The sequence below is a fragment of the Megalobrama amblycephala genome, linkage group LG23 (assembly GCF_018812025.1).
Source record: "Megalobrama amblycephala isolate DHTTF-2021 linkage group LG23, ASM1881202v1, whole genome shotgun sequence".
NCBI classification, from domain to species: Eukaryota; Metazoa; Chordata; class Actinopteri; order Cypriniformes; family Xenocyprididae; genus Megalobrama; species Megalobrama amblycephala.
Window position 1 is genome coordinate 25659295 of NC_063066.1, and position 22298 is coordinate 25681592.

Sequence of the window (22298 nt, forward strand, 5' to 3'; positions counted from 1 at the left end):
GATCTTGAGAGAGGAAATGTCATTGCTCCCTATGCAGGCCTCACGGCGCCATCGGATTTCAACAAAAAGATCTCAATTTGTGTTCCAAAGATTAACGAAGATCTTACGGGTGTGGAAGGGCATGAGGGCGAGTAATAAATGACAGAATTTTCATTTTTGAAAATTTAAGAACTGCAATTAAGGAAAAGATGATCAATTTCTAACATTGTAAATATCTGTCTTTTTTTTCTTCACACAAAGCTATTGTATGAGACCTGACACCATTGAACATTCTGCTAAACTTCATACGTGGCAGAAAGAAAGTCATACAGGTTTGACATGAAGGTGAGTAAAGGATTTTTTTTTTGCTGAACTATTCCATTAAAATAATGCAGGTTGCCAGAAGAATCTCAATTCATAGTACAGTTATTTTTAGGTCTACTCTTAATATCCACACACTCTTAAAACAAGATAGGGTTAGGAATATATATGAAATATTCAGACAGGGCTATTGTGTTCTGCAGTACCACAGTACAGTAAATGATAAGCTCTGTCGAATCTAGTAATCACAGCAGAACCACAGCAGTGGTTAGCGTTTATAAAATGCATTTGTTTGTCAAACAAGTGATTTGTTGAAAAACAGCAATTAGTCCATCTAAATTCTCATATGTTAAAAACATGTGGTAAATCTGCATATGTTGAATGCCTGCCTCTCTTAAGAATTTTAAGCTGTCAATACCGATTTGGGGGAAAAAAAGGCATTGTTCTAGTGCCCCACATTTGTGAGAAAACGGTTAAAACAGACTTAGGCAAAGTACTGAATTTTTTTGTGCTTACAAATAAATAAAATAATCCTCAAAAATCATTTTTAGCAGAAGATTAAATACAGTAACCCTTTTTATGGAAGCCCTGAATCAGACCAAAGGGTTGAAAACATTCAGTGCACTTAAACAGATAAAGAGAGCAAGAGCCGCCATTCCCACAGCATGAACAGCTCCGAATCCTCCGCCCCTCCAGAGAGAGCCGACGCTCCCCTCCTCCGACTATGATTATCCTTCCATTCATTATCATCTGACACAGAAATACACAACATCCTTCACGTTCGACACTAAATCCACGGGATTCACCACTGAGGACAGAAACTGCCACATAATTTACATACGACAGGATTAACTCGAGACATCTAATAAATCAGTTTCTCGAAAGATTGATTTTAATGCTGGTACACAGAGAAAGATAAGCAAGTCTTTCATCTTTTCCAGGCATACAATACAAAATGAGCAATAGTGATAAAATACCACAAAGTTTGTGATTGATTGCATTCAACCAAATGTTTCTGAACCTCTGAATCTTAGCTTGCTATTTACATCTGTAGGAGGGTTTCCTACCTTTAAGAAATCTTCTTTTATCTTCCTCTAAAAGATGCATTTGTTTGAAGGGTGATGAGCTCAAAACAGCAGATTACATTGCTTGGTTATTCTGTATTGTTCTGCATACAGTAGAAATCTACAGACAATGCTTTCATAGATGTTGCGTCTTTAGTGGCATCCGCTTATGAAAGACGAAGGGGTTGAGATGTAACAAGTAGGAAAGCGTGCTTCAATTTTTTTTGTTGTTTTTTTGAGAAGCCACACACCCTCAGTGGATTTATTGCTTGCTGAATTGAAAACGGGAGGAAGAGGTTGCCATGGAGACCCCTTCCGATACTGTTGTGCTACATTTGACTGGAAGACTTAGCTGTGTATGTTAAACAGCCTGAATGCGTGGTTTACAGCGTGTGATGCCGGTCAATGGCACAGTGGGGGAGAGACTGAGAAAATTGAGTCTATTTTTGAACATGGCTGCTGAAAGCTGAAATACACAGTCCTGAAATATTGCACAAATAGCTGCGGAACAGTGTGATTTATTCACAATGGCACATTCTTGCATACTGTACACTGTGATGATTCCACACTAAGACAGTCAATGTATTGATGTACAGATTTTATTTCTAATATCTCTGTTTATTTTGGTTTATTTTTAAAATTAAGTATTTTTATTTCATTTAAGTCATTTTTATTATATTATATTATATGGATGGATTATTAAAAGGATAAAAATAAATAAATGAAATATTAACATATATAAAATTATATAGAATTATTGTTTATGATGGATGGATGGATGGATGGATGGATAGATAGACATAGATAATTAAAAAATGTATTGGACAATCTAATTTGGATTGTAGGATTCTATTAACTGCATGAATGTGTTTTCTCTTCAATTTTGATGATGGATGGATGAGGATGGATGGACAGATAGGGATGGTTGATGGATAGATGGACAGATAGGGATAGATAGATAGATAGATAGATAGATAGATAGATAGATAGATAGATAGATAGATAGATAGATAGATAGATAGATAGATAGATAGATAGATAGATAGATAGATAGATAGATAGATAGATAAAAAAATGTATTGGACAGTCTAATGTTGTATTGTTGGATTCTATTAACTGCATGAATGTGTTTTCTCTTCAGTTTTGATGATGGATGGATGGATGGATGGATGGATGAGGATGGATGGATAGAGATGGATGAGGATAGAGATGGATGAGGATGGAGGATGGATGGATGGATGGATAGAGATGGATGGATGGACAGATAGGGATAGATAGATAGATAGATAGATAGATAGATAGATAGATAGATAGATAGATAGATAGATGGATGACAGATAGGGATAGATAGATAGATAGATAGATAGATAGATAGATGGATGACAGATAGGGATAGATAGATAGATAGATAGATAGATAGATAGATAGATGACAGATAGGGATAGATAGATAGATAGATAGATAGATAGATAGATAGATAGATAGATAGATAGATAGATAGATAGATAGATAGATAGATAGATAGATAGATAGATAGATAGATAGATAGATAGATAGATAGATAGATAGATAATTAGAAATTGTATTGGACAATCTAATGTTGGATTGTTAATCTATTAACTGCATGAATGTGTTTTCTCTTCACTTTTAATACGGTGTACAGTGGTGTCATATGGGTGGGGCGTCAGGAATATCTTGCTGTCCTAAATGTCGATGATGTTGGACTCCGATTGGGAGGATTTGAAGATGGTGAGACTGTTTTTTCACAGCCACGTTACTAAATGAATGATGCATTGTCTAATAGTCGGCATAAAGATGTGTCTTTCCCTTGCCCATATAAAGCAGATATTCAATGTCTAAGCCCATTGATCTGGATGCTGTATTTCTTATCTTTGTTTGCACAGAAAGAGACTATGAAACCCCCTGCTTCTTGAGGGAGGGCGATTTGAAATCATTACAGTCGGAGTAAATTTTATTCATTTACTAATTATCTTGCTGTTCTTTGTTTCTCAACAGTGAGTGGCTCTTAAAAAGATGCAACAATGGATGTTGCAAAAGGTAATGATAGAGAAATAGCACGGCAACTTTTCATCAATCGTTGAGATGCACCTGACCGTACACCCTCTGCTTGGCAATAACGCAGGCCTTTCTCTCATTATAAACACATTAGCACACTGCAGTCTGAGACAGGGAGAAAACTGATGACAATGTTTTAATGAGTTTGCTCAATTACAGACATGTTATTTCTCATCTTACTCTAAAGGATAAATGAGACAGCAGAGAAGGAAAGGGACATAGAGAAAGACAACAGACAGAGAGAGAGAGAGTGGGGGTGTCCTATAATCAAAGCATGTGTTGACTTAGAAAGAGAAAGTGATTTCATAAAAGCAATTTCAAGGCCCTCTGGTCCAGCGTTCCCCTGCGTGATACTGTTTGACAAGAAGATATCCAGGCAAAGAGTATTTCACAATATGATATCCCTGTTTAACTTGCTTCAGTGACTCTGAAGAACAGTAGGGATGTAGGTGAATGTCACAAAAATGAAAAAAAAAAAAAGAAAAAAAAAAAAGAAAATGAAGTCTATTTTTGGGTCATTTAGGTATTTTTTGCATTGTGACATTATTATCATGACAAATTTTTATTACCATAATATAAAAAATAACTAATTCTAAACTAATATTTGCATTTCTACCCCCCCCCCCAAAACCTAAAGCTTCATTTATATATATATATATATATATATATGATTTCTTATTTCTTTCCAGGTTCCATGTTTTTTCCAGGTTCCATCCAGACATGTTGTTTGTTTTGTGAGATTCAGAGGGAATTAGATTTGTCGTCCTACATGTAAGTCATCTATTCTGAATGTCTTTATACTTAGCTCCCTATGACAAATAAAGTGGGCAGTGCATTACAGAGTGCAGTTAATAAATCCTGCGGGCACCCAAGTCTGCAACAGCAGGGTCAAAGGCCAGGGTCTCATATACCCAAAGTGCTTCTGGGAAAGAACTGATCTCTACCGTGCTGTAATTTGCAGCCGCTCTCATTACTCACACACTATAAAGTGGGTTACCGTGCCAACCTGTCTAATCCCTGCAGCCTCGGCAGCTCTAGAACATGTATGATCATGGCTTCCCCATCACAAAGGCATCATGGGAAATACCAAAATAATGTTCCGAATAGCATATTAGCATACTATTTCAGCAGTATGTATAATTTGTAAAGTATGTCCATTTTCTTTTCATGAACCACAATTTTTAACATTTTTTACTTATTAATTAAACTTTCGGAAATTAAAATATTTTTTATGCAAAATTGGATTACAGATGCAAAACTATCATGTTAATAAGCCAAGATGTCAACCGGATGTCACTCTCTGAATTAAAATTGTCACAACAATGCAGCTTACTACTCTTTGAAGTAAGCTGTATGCAGTATATTCTATGCAGTATGCAGCAGCTAGTATTCCATTCTGAACACAGCCGATGTATAATGTCCTACTGTTCAAAGCATGCTAAGAATATCCCCAGAACAAAGTCTAATAAAGTCGCACTTAGCTTATATTGATTTACAAATTGATTTTCTTTGCCTTCGCACAGACAAAATGAGATTGAGATCAAGATGATCCACCATATCAAGACATTAAATGCCACTATGCACTGAAAGGGGACAGTAGGTCAACAACGATTAGTAGGAAAAATAGCAAGTGGAATGTGTTTTAAAGTATATCTTATACTGTCAGCCCTCACAGTCAAGATAGCATTGATGTTTCAGCATAGCACAGCTGTCTGCAACATAAGAGAGAGGCTGGTTCATGGAAAAGTAGGTCAGTCTGAGTCTGCTGAGCCAGTCTCGGGCTAAAGAACATCCAATCATTTCCAAAAGACAAAATCAATGCTTGTTTTGAAGTTAAGCCAAAATGAAATGATTCTGTGTAAGCCTGTGTGGAAGCATGTCTGAATGGAATCTGCAATTATCACAGGACCTGATAGAGCACTGCGTTGTAACGCACAGTTATACGTTCAGCAATGTCTGTGAGATTAGAGCTCTTTCGCTGAGTTCAGCATCTCAACGGATCAGCCTGAAAAAGATTACAGCTGCCTTAACCTATCAAAAATGTTTAACATCTATTCAGAATGATAGATTGGTTTGGTGAGCAAACAGTGTGCAACAAGATTGTATGAGATAGATTAAAGGGTTAGTACAGCCAAAAAATGAAAAGTCTTCATTTAATAACCCACAAAAGAGCAGCATGAAAAAAAAGAAAAGAAGCAAAAACTAATTTTAATAAAAAATAAAAGCGAATGGGGATGGATGGCATCAGACTCATCTGTAATAAACTTATTACACACATAAAAATAGCTTTAAATGTGAAACAGACCCACATTCAAGTCATTATAAGTGAAAAATTCCACTGCAGCAGCTCTCAATCTCATTTGAGTCCACATATATTCAAAAAAACCTGTGTTGACACCAGGATACATAGGTTCCGCGTTATATGTGACCCTGGACCACAAAACCAGTCATAAGTAGCACAGGTATATTTGTAGCAGTAGTCAACAATACATTGTATGGTTCAAAATTATTGATTTTCCTTTTAGCCAAAAATTATTAGGATATTTTGTAAATTTCCTACAGTAAATATATCAAAAATGTATTTTTGTGAGTGGAAATGCATTGTTAAGGACTTCATTTGGACAAATTTAAAGGCTATTTTCTCAATATTTAGATTTTTTTTGCACCCTCAGATTCCAGATTTTCAAATAGTTGTATCTCGGCCAAATATTGTCCTATCCTAACAAACCATACATCAATGGAATGAATACTTATTCACCTTTGGTTTTGTGGTCCTAGGTCACATATATGGTTTTTCACACAAAAGTACAACATTAAATAACATTATTATGAAGTCATATAATCATTGCTACCATTCATTTTTTTGGTTTTATGTAACAAAGAAAGTGTTATTGAGGGTGTGTTAAAAAAAAATTACAGAATTTTCATGCACATTGAACTTCCCCCGCAAATTAAAGACTGTGTGTGAGACTGGTCAAGTGTGCCCAGATCTGCCTTTATAATTAAATTTTCATGGATCTGTGTCCAGAAAATTCCCCATATTCACTCTCCATGCACTGTTGCCTTGTTATTTAGACTACAGATTTCACTGCTGGCCAAAAGATGAAGAAAATGTTTCCAACAGGGTTCTCTTGTGAAAACTAACCATATACTGTACAGTCATAATCGCTTAGATTCAATTAATATCGGAGAGTAAACACAGACAGTTTTTGATGTTCCTTCTTTTCCTTTTGATTTTTCAGAACGAAAATCAAATCATATTGATTGTTGAATCTATACTTTACAGCCAGAACAGCAAACAAAACAACATGCGGTAGACTGTGCCTGCTGTTTTGTTAACGTGCCTGGATTGTATCGATGGATGACTCCATCGACTTGCTTCAAGTCGATGTCTGGCAGTTTCAAAGCCAGTGGAATAAAGACTTGCCTTTGGCTCGCTGCTAAATGATGCAGGTCTGGACCAATTTCACCAGACATGGGCATGATTTGAGCTGGTTATAATAAGCTTGACCACCTGCTGATCGACAACAATGTCAGTGACTCTCTGATACACACAGTCATAGCGCTGCCTGCATCCAACCAAGGCAGAGAGAGAGACTGAGACCAAAAAAAAGCTAATTAACCTTATTTCTTGGAAAAATGCCCTGTGGAAATGGGAGAGAGAGGTGGCGTAGGCCTCCGGGGAATGGGAGGGGAGGGTGAATATGTGTTGTGCGTGTGTCTGAGAGAAAGGCCGCATGTAGGGGGTTGAACTTCAAGTGGGGGAAACTGGTTTGAATTTCACACGTCATTAACAGATACATAATTTAACTACAGATGTGGAGAACTGAAGCCGTAGGACACCACAGAGAATGTACGAAAAGAGACAGACTGTGTGTGTGTTTACAGTACCTCATTTACATTTACTGCGTCTTTCCTCATTGCCAGGATACTAAAAGGGAGTACATTGGGATAGTAAAATATAAAAGGATAAATTAGCTCTGGTCCAAAACCTAGTGAGCCGACTACACTGCTGTTTAAGTTCGGGGTCTGTAAGATTTTTTAAATGTTTTTTAATCGGTTAGGGTTAGGTTATTTGAAAGTTATTTATGCTCATCAAGGCATTTATATGATAAAAAATACAGTGAAAACAGTAATAAAGTGAAATATTACAATTAAAAAAATCTATTTGAATATGTTTTAAATGTAATTTATTCCTGTGATCATTACTCCAGTCTTCAGCGTCACATGATCCTTCAGAAATCATTCTAATATGCTGATTAGGTGCACAAGAAGAATTTCTTCCTTTTATCATTATCAATATTAAATGAACAGTTGTGCTGCTTGGTGTTTTTGTGGAAACCATGATACAGTTTTTCAGGAAGAATGGAAAGTTCAAATGAACAGCATTTGTTTGAACTATAAATCTTTATGTCTTTACTGTTACTTTTGATCAATTTGTAATTGCTACATAAAAGTATTAATTTAAGTATAACATTTTATTCACCCCAGTTTTTTAAATGGTAGAGCACCTAGACATTAAACCAATTCTAAAAGGTAGCAAGCTAATTTTGCTTTTTATGTTTTATTTGCAATGCACTGCAAAGAACGTTGCATATAGTCACCCAAGTTGGTGGAGAAAGCGGGAGAAATGCTGTACTATACTATATTTATGCTTCTATTTCATTCGGTACCGAAAAGTACTGAACAAAAAACAGTTAAATCTAAATTAAAATATACTGTTTTATTCAATATTTGTGTGCACTACTGTATATATTTTATGCACATTAAAATATTGTGCTGTTATCTCAGTAACATGCTAATTTAATACAATGCGAGTCGAATCTCCCATTTATATTTTTGTAACAATTGCTGCCTTCTATTTCAGTTGGAATGCAATTTTACAAGGCAGCTCCCCATGTAGGTAGTAGATAGTAAGTTAGCTCACTAGGTTCTGAAACAGAGCCATTGTGTTTGCATATATGTAAATGTAGATCCTACTGTTAAAGAGCCTGAATGTAACTGTCTATACAGAGATGAATTGTAAGTCATTCTTTAGTTGATGAGTTTAAGTTTCTCCTCATGTTTCATTGACTACATCCCTCAATAAAATCCTCAATCCAAGTTTGACAGCAGTTGAATGTTTAATGCGCCCGGCCCCTCGCTGTTTGTCCTCCTCTTGCACTCAGCCTGACGCTGGGGAACAACATTAGTGCCTCACTGTTTCCCTCTGAATTATAAATGGGGCCCTTTTGGGCTGGAGAAATATTTCTCTTTATGATTAAAGTCTTAAAGTGAAGCCTGGGGCCGTTTGTGTTGGCAACCACTACTGATGCAGTCTGTCTGTCTGTCTGTCACTCTCTCTGTGTCTTGAATAATAGCACGAGGCCCGTGTGGGGTAGTGCGTGTCATTATCCCTGATGTGAGAGCATGGGGGTGTAAATTGTGTTGCAGGGGTTAGAGTGGCAGGGTCACCCCCGCTGGGCCACTGTGTGCTGCGTCCTCCCTACTGATGAACTGCACAGATATTTTAAACTAGGCCATTACATGGTGACAGCAGAGAGGTCTATGAACCGTTTGAGGGAAACATAACACGTGGTACAATGTAGAGACAAACATTTGATAACACAGAGAAAATGAAATGGGGTTAGATGCCCTCAAGGAAAAATGTGTAGTTATAAGGTTTATAGTTAAAATTACTTGTTTTTTTTTTTGTTTTTTTTTTTAGTGTGTGTGTGTGTGTGACCATTTTATTCCCTATGCGAGGCATGGCAAACATATAATGTCCGAACCACCAATTTCAACAAAAATTCCATTAACTATAATGGAATTATAGTAGTGTGGTGAGATTGCATTGAGGTTGGGAATGGCTGACAAGTGAGTTTATCTAGATTTGTTGATTTATTTTTTAGATCAGCTGTGGTGCTTTAAAGGAAAGAAATTTATAGACATTACCTTTCAGATACTGTTTTGGTGTGCTGCTAACTGTCAGCTACTGGCTGCTAAAAGTCGTGCATCTAAATTCATCTTTTTCAAAGTGCAGTGTTTCACTACAAGTAAAGTTCAAATACTCCTTCAACAGAAAATGTGTCCCTATTTGCTGGAATTTTTACATTTATGTGTTTGGCAGACAGTTGTATCCAAAGTAACAAGCATTGTGTTCAAGGTATGCATTTTTATCAGTTCATGTATTCCCTGGGAATCGAACCATGACCTTGGTGTTGCTATCGCCATGCTCTACTGTTTGAGCTACAGGAATGTGTTATACTGGATATCATTTACAGTACTAATATTATTAAAATGGCCATAATTACAATGATTCTGTTAAAGGGGCTTTTGAGTATAATTTCACTTTTTTAACCAAGTTAGTGTGTAATGTTGCTGTTTAAGCATAAACGACATCTGCAAAGTTACAATACTCAAAGTTCAATGCAAAGGGAGATATTTTCTTTTACAGAAATTGCTTTTTAAGGACTACAACAAATGGCTGGTAGGGACTACAATGAGCTTCTTCCTGGGTTGGTGAAATCACAAACCCCAAAATTTACAAAAACCCTGTCCCCGGGATCATGCAACAAAGGGGGTGAGGCCATGTTGGGCTGCTTTAGAGAAGAGATAGAGTTGTCGTAGTAGAGTGTTGTTGGACTGATTCACAAACGAGGGTCAATTCAACGCTGGATTTGCACACAAGTTTAACATGACAGCACATGCTAGTCGATGAGTTGAATCAACTCCGCAGCAACTACATAAATTTTTCCACTAACCATTCAGAAACGTCCAGTTGCATTCTGAAAGTTGTAACTTCTTCCTGAGTCTCTCCATCAGTGTCCGACTCAGGTTTGAACAATGTAAGGCTGCGTGAGATTCTCCAGCTTTGTTGTTGTTGAGCAACCAAAGCGCAAACCGTTAAAGCACCACCCTCTTTTGGAAAGCGTGCTGGGAGCAGCAGCTCATTTGCATTTTTTAAAGGGACACAAAAACGGCGTGTTTTTACTCACACCCAAATAGGGGCAAATTTGACAAGTTATAATAAATGATCTGTGGGGTATTTTGAGCTGAAACTTCACAGACACATTCTGGGAGACTTATATTACATCTTGTGAAAATGGCATAATAGGTCCCCTTTAATATTGTGGGTGAAAACTCTCTTTAATCTGAAATTGTATGTCTTATTTAAATGTTGACAGTTCTGGGTGCAATTATATCCGATTATTAGAGATTAATTTAATTTACTGACAGCCCTGAATTTTTATTAAGTCATTTTTGTTTTAAAGGTTTATCCAGGTACCCTCTGGAACCTATTGGACAGCGTTGCCAAGTCTGCAGTTTTCCTGCAGAATTGGGCTACTTTTAAGTTGTTGTTGTTGCTGCAGGTTGATTTTTTTTTCCACAGGTTGATTCCACCCACCTAAGAATGTACAATTTTGCCGCTGGCCAAACCCTGCTATTGGAGTACACAAACCTCTGGTTTGGAATTGCCAGTACAGTCATCAAAACAATAATATATAAAGATAAAATATTATGTCCAAAACAATATTTACCAACACAATCAGTGTGTGATTTCATGTGCCTGTTGTGAGTAATGTACCTGTTATTTTATGTACCCATCAACATCCCTGTTTGAGGTAATCTTGTAATACAATGTCGTGAGGTATTCTTGCGGTGAGGTAAGAATGAGGTAAGACTGTGGTGAGGTTAGACTATATTAAACGAAGATAAGATTGGCCTAGAATGAGGTAACCATATATCTTGATGCTGCAATCTCCTCCTTTTAGTTCACTAGTGCCCACATAAGCAGTAATGTAACTGAGCCTGGGCCAGCTGCCTGCGCAGAACCGTGAGGCCATTACTGTCTATCCAGGCGAAGTTCTGCTGGCTTCGGGCCCCGCAGTGCAGATTGGAGTACCGCAAAGCTTTTTCTCTGCCAGGCAATATTTTATCTTTCGCTCTCTCTCCCTGTGAGTTTCAGAGCTCAGCTACTTTGCTAGCTTGCAGCGATTGATGATCTTGTCAGTGTTTCGGGGCGTTTTCTCATTCATTAGTGTGTTGTGTAGCGTGGGTGGTGGAATGGACTGATGTGTAAGCAAGTAGGGGGGAGTGTTCTGGTCAATTACTCCCATGCAACCTAAAAGAAGAACTGAATCTCTTTCTCTTTCTCAGCATGGTCGCATCCATCCTCCAGCTATTAGTGCTGTCATGCTGAAAGCATCTGTGTTATGCTAATGAAACTAAATTTCATTCATTTCAGTGTGTTTTATTCCACTAGAGATGATGTCTGTCACTGCATGTGTTTCAATGCAGGAAAGGTGTGAAACTCTGGGATTCCCTGTGCAAATATAATACTGAAGAATTACGCTGCTGCACTTTGAATGTTCCCCAAGTGTGAGCGAACACGGCTCCCGTGGATATCATTTGGAAAGACGCAATATACAAGGAGCTATTAAAAAACTCATATCCAGGTCAGCTATGCATGAGTTTTCATTGCATATGTGAAATATTAACTCCATACCTAAAAGGTCTTTATGAACCCCTATGGCGTAATTTGATATTTCTCTTTAGCGAAAGAAAGGGGATGCCAATATTGGGTGTTCCTGAAACACCCCTCTATCACCTATCTGTCAGGGCTTTATTAGGTTTGGGACCCAACAAACCACTACTGGGACTACAAAGTTACCCCTGCGAAATCCAATTACAACAGCCATGGCACTTTAGTGAATTAGACAAATTGGGAAAGAGAAGAGGTCCTTTAGTAGGTCACGTTGCCAGGTCAAAGGACAGATAGCTCTGGCTGTTTCAGAAAAGAGTGTATTCGATAATCAAAATCAAACCGTGCCTGGAATGTGCATCAACACACATTACTCTCTGGTTTAAGTAATCCTAATGGAGTCCAAGTCCAACCACTCCAAACTCTGATGCCCATTTTCTCTGTGTGTCTATAGCAGTGGTGTACGGTGGTGTTTTAAAATGAGGAGGCAACGTCCTCATTTATGTCCCTGTTACACAATTTTCCTGGTTAAGTTAACATTACTGGTCTATAGACAGAAGCACACAAGGGCTATAGACCTTATGTGCCAGAAAAACAAGCGTGCAGCCATGTTTAGAATTTTGTGTTTGAACTTCTGTTTTTTTGCGATATCCCTGTATATTTCTGTGGTATCACTGTCGAAGAGTAATTAGCTGGTAAAGTTGATTTACTTGTTGTACAGTTAACGGAAGTTATCATGAGCATTGTAATGTTTGAACCGAATGTCATAAGAAACAAGCGGTTAATTCGTTAATCCGTAAGATCTTACCTTCATGCTGTGGAAATACAAACCGGAAAACCAAACACAATGAGCGCAGCACTGAAAAGGGGCGGGGCTACATAAGGTCTATAGTGCTGCTTTATTGAACTCTGTCTATTACAGCCTGCGGGAGAGAAACATGGAGCAAGAGTAACCTTGGACCTCAATTACGCCTCTGAGGATGTCTGCAGTGGGGAAATACCACCATCATCTACTGCATCACGTGGGCAAGGCAGTATGGGTATGCACATAGTGGTGAGGGGGGCAGGGTGAACGACACACATTTATTCAGTCTAGACTAGAGCAATCTAGATTGTAACAGTTAAATGCAAACGGATTTGTGCAGGATTTTGGGAGTGGCAGATAAAATATGAAACAATTCTGTCTGTTTTAAATAAAGACAGAAAGATGATAGCAAGAGTTGTTCAGTGCCAAAAGCGAGGAATACTTAAAGCCAGGACTGTAAAAACCACTGACAATGACCATTTTTACATGCACATAATTTTATGATTAAGATCCATAGTCTAGTAATTTCCTTTATCTTAAAAATAAAGGTTCCAAAAGGAGGTTTTCACAGCAATTCCATTGAATAATCATTTTGGGTTCCCCAAAGAACCTTTTAGTGAACTGTTCTTAAAAGAACCATCAGTTTCTTTTAACATTTTAAAGGGTTAGTTCACCAAAAAATGAAAATAATGTAATTTATTACTCACCCTCATGTCGTTCTACACCCCTAAGACCTTCGTTCATCTTCGGAACAAAAATTAAGATATTTTTTTGATTATATCCGATGGCCAATATTATAAAGCAACGAGAATACTTTTTGTGTGCCAAAAAAAACAAAATAACGACTTTTCAACAATATCTATTATCTAGTGATGGCCGATTTCAAAACACTGCTTCGAAGCTTTACTAATCTTTTGTTTCAAATCAGTGGTTCGGGGTTCCGAACCACTGATTCGAAACAAAACATTTGTAAAGCTTTGAAGCAGTGTTTTGAAATCGGCCATCACTAGATAATAGATATTGTTGAAAAGTCGTTATTTTGTTTTTTTTGGCACACAAAAAGTATTCTCGTTGCTTTATAATATTAAGGTAGAACCACTGTATTCACATAAACTGTTTTAAATATGTCTTTAGTACCTTTCTGGATCTTGAGAGGTTCAGTGACATTGCTGGCGATAGAGGCCTCACTGAGTCATCGGATTTCATCAAAAATATCTTAATTTTTGTTCCGAAGATGAACGAAGGTCTTACGGGTGTAGAAGACATGAGGGTGAGTAATAAATGACATTATTTTCATTTTTGGATGAACTAACCATTTAATAATCTAAAGAACCTTTTTCCTCTACAAAGAACCTTTTGTGCAATGAAAAATTTCCATGGATGTTAAAGGTTCTTCATGGAACCATCAATGCCAGTAAAGAATGTTCTTTCATGCGTTCTTGTAATTGTGGTCCGTAACTTGATCAACTCATAACTTCTCATTTATGTTCTTAACAGTAAAACACAAGAGCATGGTAATTTTCCAAAATGTAGGTCAGGATGTTTTTAAAATTCTAGCAAGTTTACGAGTCTTTTCTCAAAAATAGTTTGACTTTTCTGTCTGAATCTAAAATCACCCAGAATCACCTTTGTTTGGATAAATTAATAGGTTAAAGAGTTAGTTCACCCAAAAATTTAAATAATGTTATTTATTGCTCACCCTTATGTCATTCCACACCCGTAAGACCTTTATTAATCTTCGGAACACAAATTAAGATATTTTTGTTGAAATCCGATGGCTCAGTGAGGCCTCCATAGCCAGCAATGACATTTCCTCTCTCAAGATCCATTAATGTACTAAAAACATATTTAAATCAGTTCATGCGAGTACAGTGGTTCAATATTAATATTATAAAGCGACGAGAATATTTTTGCTGCGCCAAAATAACGACTTATATAGTGATGGCCGATTTCAAAACACTGCTTCATGAAGCTTCGCAGCGTTATGAATCAGCGTCGGATCGCATGTCAAACCGCCAAACTGCTGAAATCACGTGACTTTGGTGCTCCGAATCATGATTCGACACGCTGATTTAAATATGTTTTTAGTACATTAATGGATCTTGAGAGAGGAAATGTCATTGCTGGCTATGCAGGCCTCACTGAGCCATTGGATTTCAACAAAAATATCTTAATTTGTGTTACGAAGATTAACAATGGTCTTATGGGTGTGGAACGTCATTAGGGTGAGTAATTAATGACATTATTTTCATTTTTGGGTGAACTAACCCTTTAATATGTTCAAATGACACTCACATCATTGGTATATGACCAAATTCCAGTTAATATTCTTGTGCATGTAAGCACAGTCATTGTAAGGGATTTGCATCCTCATTTATTCAGAATAATGGTCAATCGATATGGGTTTTATTTTAATTGCAAGAACCCTTGGTCCTCCCCAATCTTAAATACTTGGTCACATCCTGGCTTGTACCCATAGCCATGCAACTCTAAAGCACCAAATGTGAATCTGTGTAAATAGATATCAAATTTTAGAATGATGGGTGAAGCCCCATATACTGTACTGCAAAGAGAACTGGCAGGGTCCAAAATGTATGCTTTGAGATGGTCTTTTAAACCTAATTTATGCACATTGTGTGAGATAAATTCCAAACTGCCAGTGATTAACATAAACTGCCTATGATTGCAGGTACCAATCTCAATGCAAATAGAATGCAGTCAGCACACTCCTGTGAAGACTGTACATGCATCATAAATTTGCTTGGCAGAAAGTCACATTTGTCGGCGAAAGATGCTGTGCGGTTTATAGTTTGTGCATCTGAGCAAACGCTCCACTGCTACTGTGATTTACAGAAAAGCCGGGGTGGGCACAAGACAGGTCATAAACCAAGGAAACCAGGGGCATGGGAGTCCAACAGCTTCAGATTGATTCTGCTCATTAGGTCTGTTTTGCAAAACCTCCCACAGCCATTAATCACTGCCCAGGAAGATGCCCACAACCACGCCTAGCTTGCTTTTCCACTATAGATCTATGTTCCAAACATGATAGGAGATTGTTTACCTCAAACCTGCGCTGGAGTGTGTTTGCATAAACTGTGCCAGGTTTTATCATGGGTAATTGCACCTGCATTTTTAACATGTGGCTGGAAAAGTGACATTGCATTTACAAGCTCCCATTGCATGTGAAACTAAAGTATGCATAACTTCCAATGTACTGTTAATGTAGATTATATTATATCTTAAAAAGCCCTTCTGAGACACACCCTCACTTTCCAAACCATAACAAAAGTTATATGGGAGTTTATTATTATTATTATTATTTAGAGTTATCTGTTATATTAAATGTTATTATTATTATTTTATTTCAATGCTGATTTTGCCAAATGTACTGTTTTGAATCTCGGTTGTCTTTTAATAATCACTCGAACAAATGTCTGCGGTGTTCTGTTATGCCAGTCATATCTGACTCATTGTACACGTCACACCTCAATGGACACTGCCCCATAGTAACACTTATAACCAGAGCTCAGACTAATGCAAGGTCTATATATAGTCATAAGCCCATAAAAACATAAGGAGAAGCATCTGGGCACAGTGCATGAATGTAAGACTTTCAGATCACCAAGTCTAAGATTCATCAATGCACCAACAAGCACTAACGCCCAATGTTCACGCAACACATTCATATACAGGAGGGGTCTTGAAGATAAGTCCCCCACCCCCACCGTCATTAATATAAGTGAGAATCGAATTCAATTCGATTTTCCAAATACCTTCGGTTGCATAGTTGTGGTCCCGAAGGAAGCTGTTGTTAATTTTGCGGCTGTCACTCTCCTCCTCCATTTATGATTCCGTTATATGGGAATGCTGAAGTAGACACGCAGGAATCCATCGTGGACCCTGAACATCAGCAGGCGGTTTGCGGGTCCATCGCGCTGTCTGTCGCCCCTCTCATGAACGTGACGGAAGATCTGATGCCCGGGGTGATGCAGCTGGAGCTCGATTGGCAACAAACCCCTCAGCAATTCATACTTAACGCATGTGAAGCACTTCTTAAACAGGTGTACTGGCCAATCCGTGTAAAAGCTCTTCTATCTTGAAAGCAGATAAATGGAGAACGAATAAGTAAAGGTGTAAGGAACCCTGGCACCGTGGTAAACGAGGTGCGCTGAATGTGGTAAACTAGGGCAGGATTTCCACCTTCTGAGCCGAGGAGGCGGGGTTATGCGTCAAGCGCTCGATCCGTCCACCTCTCTCTCTCTCTCTCTCTCTCGGTCTTGGTTTGCTGCTGAGGACATACAGTCTGTTTCATGTGGTTCTGTCGTTCTAGAAGTTCTGCCTGAGCGCGGGCTCCTCCCATTCACACAGGCGCTGTCCAGTGCTGAAATCACAGCACGTGCCAATACGTTTTTTTATTTTTTTATTATTGTTTTAACGAATTACAATTACAGTCAGGGGGGTACATTAAATAAACTAAATTTAGCAGCAGATTAGTTAAATAATATTCCTTATGATGACATTTGTTATAGGAGAAAAAAAAAACAACCAAAAAATTTTTAAAGCACAGCTCAAAGCTGGGCATGATGTGAGCCTTAATAAAAGAACAGAAATCTGACCAAAGGACAGGACAACTCCAAAATAAATGATATAATGTTTCAACTTGTACACCACAAAATGTACAAAATACTTCAATATTAAAATTAAATCTGTTTACAAGATAGTATTTACAAGGGTAATATTTATAAATAAGTTTAAAAGAAATTTCTTTGATTTTATTTGTGATTAGCCAATACGAATGTTCTCTGACCACCACAGCGAGCAAATGATGTAATACATTATATGTATTATACATTATATGTCATTGGTTGCACTTTTACAGGTCTTGAAACCAAAATATATACCATGAATGAAAATCCCCGTCCCCTTTATTCAGTGCATTCAGCTTTAACGTATGCATAGTTGATGGCAAAGTGTGAATTTTGGGGATGGGTAAAATAAAAATCAAAACAAGGTTTTTAATTTTAAAGTAGGCCTATATATTATTTTTAAACATAATTATATCTATGTTTCAACAGTTTTTACAAACAGTGTTTCACCAATCCTCTGGCGTTCTTGAACAGGTGCATGTGCCTGATGAGGTAGCCATAGCAACAGTTACGTGTTTTTTGTTGGATCAGTGCATTGACAAAAAGTGTATTTACATGTAACAAATATATCACACACACAAAAAAATTTAACAGCATAAATGTTTTGTTTAAAGGGGTGGTATAATGCCACTTTTACAAGATGTAAAATAAGTCTCTGATGTCCCCAGAGTGTGTATGTGAAGTTTTAGCTCAAAATTCCCCACAGATCATTTTTATAACATGTTAAATTTGTCACTTTTTGAGGGTGAGCAAAAACGCTCCGTTACTGTGTGTGTCCCTTTAAATGCAAATGAGCTGCTGCTCTCAAAAGGGGGTGGAGTTTCTGGAGCTCCTGTTATCACTTAGCAGCGCCTCACATTACCTCAGGCAGACTCACTGAAAATGTCAGAAACCTAAAATCATGGTGATAAAAAAACTATTGATATTGATTACATATATAAGCATTTTACTATTAAATCTCCCTCTCCCTTGCTTTCTTGAGGTGATGATACACGGGGCAACTTTTTGGGTAATGTTTCCGGGCAATGTTGCCGAGCGATATTGCTTGGGCACTTTCCTTTTAAGAAGAGGCAACAAATTTCGATCCAAAGTATAAGAGATAGAAATTTGTTGCCCATTCTCAACGGGAAAGTGCTCAAACAACATCGCTCGGTAACATTGCTCAAATAGTTGCCCCGTGTATCATCACCTTTACTTTCTGCAGTTATTTTCAACACTATTCTTTGGCTGCCTTGAATCACTGATATTTCCTTGAGGAAATACAAATCAAGTTTGTTTTCAAATGTGAAAGTCCACTTGATTTGGATAAGTGATACATGAACAGGGGATTCACAAATCTGTCACACCGGTTTCTAGTCAGATCCCTTTAGGGTCTCATTCTCCTTAAGTGTGCAGACCAGACGCTGATTAATTCGATTAAAGCCCAGCCACTGGCGCGTTCATTTTGGATAGATTTGATTTACATGCTGATTTTAATATGAATCTCTGCAGGGACTTTGCCCTGCTACTCTCATTCTGTCTTTAAGCATATTTTCCACTGTAATCTACCTGATGCCAGTGTCTAAAACAAATCTGCTTTGAAATTCAAAACCAAAACACAGGCATAATAAATATGAAGAGGATCCTAAATGCACCAGGCATTTAATTCCAAAAGCCAATTTACCGATAAAATCTGTCTATTGGCCCTTTCAGACAATTTCATAAATATAGTCCATCATCACATGCCATTTTCCACTTAATCACCCATTAGTTTCCATTATAATGCATGTGTGCAGCATCTCTGGATGAGCTGTAATCAGGCATATTGCGTTGCACCTGTTTTCGTGTGATTTTCAAACCTTTCCACCTCACTGAATGTGTCTGAAGCATCTAAGTCCAAAACCCGCATGCCGTTCCTCTCCCTCGACAGCAATCCTTATCATTATTCCAACAGGGCGACAAAAATCAATGATTTTCTGTCAGGGGAGAGGGAGGACCAGGACGATGACAAAAATTCCAGTTGGCATCTTTTAAAGATCAACAGGGAGAGCAGCTATCTGTCAGTCAGAAGGAGAGAGGGGGCGAGAGATATGGAGGGAAAGACGGAGATGCAGAGATGCATTAATAAAAAAAGAAATGGGGAGACAGTCGAATGGGGCAGACTGTTTTACACAGTATAATTGGAGTGAGAGCTGCGCATTGCCAACAGCATCAGCAGTCTGCTTTGAGATCAATGGTGGTGCTTTAATTAAAGTCCAGCCCTTCTGACTTTCCATTCCTCTGTAGCACTGACTTAAAGAAATAGTACACCCAAAAATGAAATTGTTATATTTACCCATTCCCTTAGGTGTCCGTTTTTTGTTACAGTGTAATTATACATTTAAGTACTGAGTAATAATAGTTAAAGGATTAGTTCACACAAAAATGAAAATTATCCCATGATTTACTCACCCTCAAGCCATCCTAGGTGAATATGACTATCTTCTTTCAGACGAACACAATCAGAGATATATTTAAAAATATCCATGCTCATCCAAGCTTTATAATGGTTGTGAATGGGGGGCACGTTTTGAAGCAAAAATAAAATGCATCCATCCATAATTTAAAAAAATCCATACGGCTCCAGTGGGTTAATGACCTTTTGAAGTAAAGAGAACCTCTGACCCGATGTAAGTAAATCATGTGTAAGACGTGAGTAAATCATGGGATAATTTTCATTTTTGGGTGAACTATCCCTTTAACTACATGTACTTACTATAGGGTTTGGTTAAAGGGTTAGTTCACCCAAAATTGAAAATTCTGTCATTTATTACTCACGCTCATGCCGTTCCATACCTGTAAGACCTTTGTTCATCTTCGGAACGCAAATTGAGATATTTTTGTTGAAATCCGATGGCTCCATGAGGCCTGTATAGCCAGCAATGACATTTCCTCTCTCAAGATCCATAAAGGTACTAAAAACATATCTAAATCAGTTCATGGGAGTACAGTGGTTCAATATTAATGTTATAAAGCGACGAGAATATTTTTGGTGCGCCAAAAAATACTAAATAATGACTTATACAGTGATGGCCGATTTCAAAACACTGCTTCATGAAGCTTCGGAGCATAATGAATCAGTGTGACGAATCAGCTGTTCGGAGCGCCAAAGTCATGTGATTTCAGCATTTGGCGGTTTGACAACCGATCCGAATCATGATTCGATACACTGATTAATTTGTGCTCCGAATCTTCTTGAAGCAGTGTTTTGAAATCGCCATCACTATATAAGTCGTTATTTTGTTTTTTTGGCGCAGCAAAAATATTCTCGTCGCTTTATAATATTAATATTGAACCACTGTATTCACATGAACTGATTTAAATATGTTTTTAGTACATTAATGGATCTTGAGAGAGGAAGTGTCATTGCTGGCGATGGAGGCCTCACTGAGCCGTCGGATTTCAACAAAAAGTACCTTAATTTTTGTTCCGAAGATGAACGAAGGTCTTACGGGTGTGGAGTGGCATGAGGGTGACTAAATTAATGACAGAATTTTCAATTTTGGGTGTATGTAATTATGCACAATTTATAGTAATTACTATAGTAACTACATGTAACACGTGTAACAAGGACACTAAAATAAATTGTAGCAAAATTTCAATTAATTTAGTAAGTTTTATTTAAATAAGCATATTTATACTGATGTTTGAAGTTTTTCAGTCAGTAATGACTTATTTATCGCACAAAACAATCATGCAACTTCAGAAGACTTGCAAAGTAATGCACAATTTGTTTAGACAACTTTTATGGGTTTTTTTCCCTAAATAATTTTGCTCAATATTTGTACTTTTTGAGTTTGAGTCTGACAGATGTGGTCTATGAACTGTTATTCTATGGAACAGGAAGTGTAAAAATGAATTCCCCCAAAAATAACAGCATGTAGTTTTGAAACAACATGAGAGTGAGTAAATGATAACAAAATTGTCATTTTTGGGGCAAATATTCCTTTAAGAAAAGCTAGTACTTGTCTGCCTGTGCACGTCTCTTCAAGGCCACCTGAGACTCTCTTCCACCCTGCGTTTATACTCCGTGAACAATGAAGGTTTTGGTCTTTGCTTCCTGAATGGCATATTACAACTAAAACAGCAGTATCAGATATGAAAAGATCAATATATACTCTCACAAATGAAATGTCTGTGCTCCTGGAAAACCTTTGGTCTCACAGAGATGTATGATGCTATTTAAAACACTGAAGGCCTGGGGCTTTCTCTTGCAGCTTAGCCCATGCAATGGTGTGCATCAAGGCTACAACACAAAACATGAAGATAATTACAATGCTGTGATATCTTCATGGCCAATTGCTTGCACTGATGTGCAGTAATTGTGTCGGCCTGAGGACGCCGGTCCTTGAAAGCCTGCAGCGCTACAGACCAATCACTGAAGCCGTAACAGAGAACAGTCATAGTAATTTCACAATGGTTAATCAATACAGCGCTATTGATTCTTAATTCTCAATCATGCATCCTGCAGAACATTATTAATGCTGGGCTGTGATTAGTGGCTTTTTCAGTAAATAGAATTTCAAAAAAAAAAGAAAGATATAAAACACTTGAGGTGTCCCATATAACGCACTGTGTACACTATTTGGATTGTGTACTCTACCATCAAGTGTATGATTTTAATAAGGTTATTTTGTCATTCAACATCAGAGTGCAACAGTGTCCTCCAATTTTTTTTCAGTAATGTTGGTTCCAGGATGTATTTTTTACATTCTTTCAATTCTCTGATAGGGATTCATTAAAGTGATATAACCATGAAATAAATCAAACAAGGTGAATTATAACATTACAAACTTTGATTTGAAGCAAAAAAGTATTTGAAAATTGAACAAAAGATAAGAATTACAATCCCATGAAGCATTGCAAACAGCATAATCGGGAAAAAAAAATGTAGAAATATAAAACTATTCATTTAAAAATGTAGT

At 37.5% G+C, this 22298-nt stretch overlaps 1 protein-coding gene and 1 long non-coding RNA gene across 5 annotated transcripts in view; one reads left to right on the top strand and one right to left on the bottom strand.

Moving 5' to 3' along the window:
* LOC125258931 overlaps positions 1–22298 on the top strand; it is a 46189-nt gene that overhangs the window by 16234 nt on the left and 7657 nt on the right. Inside the window, exons 6-7 of the long non-coding RNA XR_007182700.1 lie at positions 241–324; positions 12827–12944. This is a non-coding gene — a long non-coding RNA (uncharacterized LOC125258931). The remainder of the gene's footprint in view (positions 1–240; positions 325–12826; positions 12945–22298) is intronic.
* ppp2r2ba (protein phosphatase 2, regulatory subunit B, beta a) overlaps positions 1–22298 on the bottom strand; it is a 69777-nt gene that overhangs the window by 16110 nt on the left and 31369 nt on the right. Inside the window, exon 1 of one of the 4 annotated variants that reach the window (XM_048176169.1) lies at positions 16483–17066. The exons of 2 other annotated variants lie outside the window; for them this stretch is intronic. In XM_048176169.1, coding sequence (XP_048032126.1) covers positions 16483–16552 — 70 coding nt within the window. In that variant the 5' untranslated portion in view covers positions 16553–17066. Of the gene's footprint in view, positions 1–1367; positions 1869–16482; positions 17067–22298 lie in introns of those variants that run through there. One more of the 4 variants, XM_048176170.1, reaches the window with a different exon arrangement.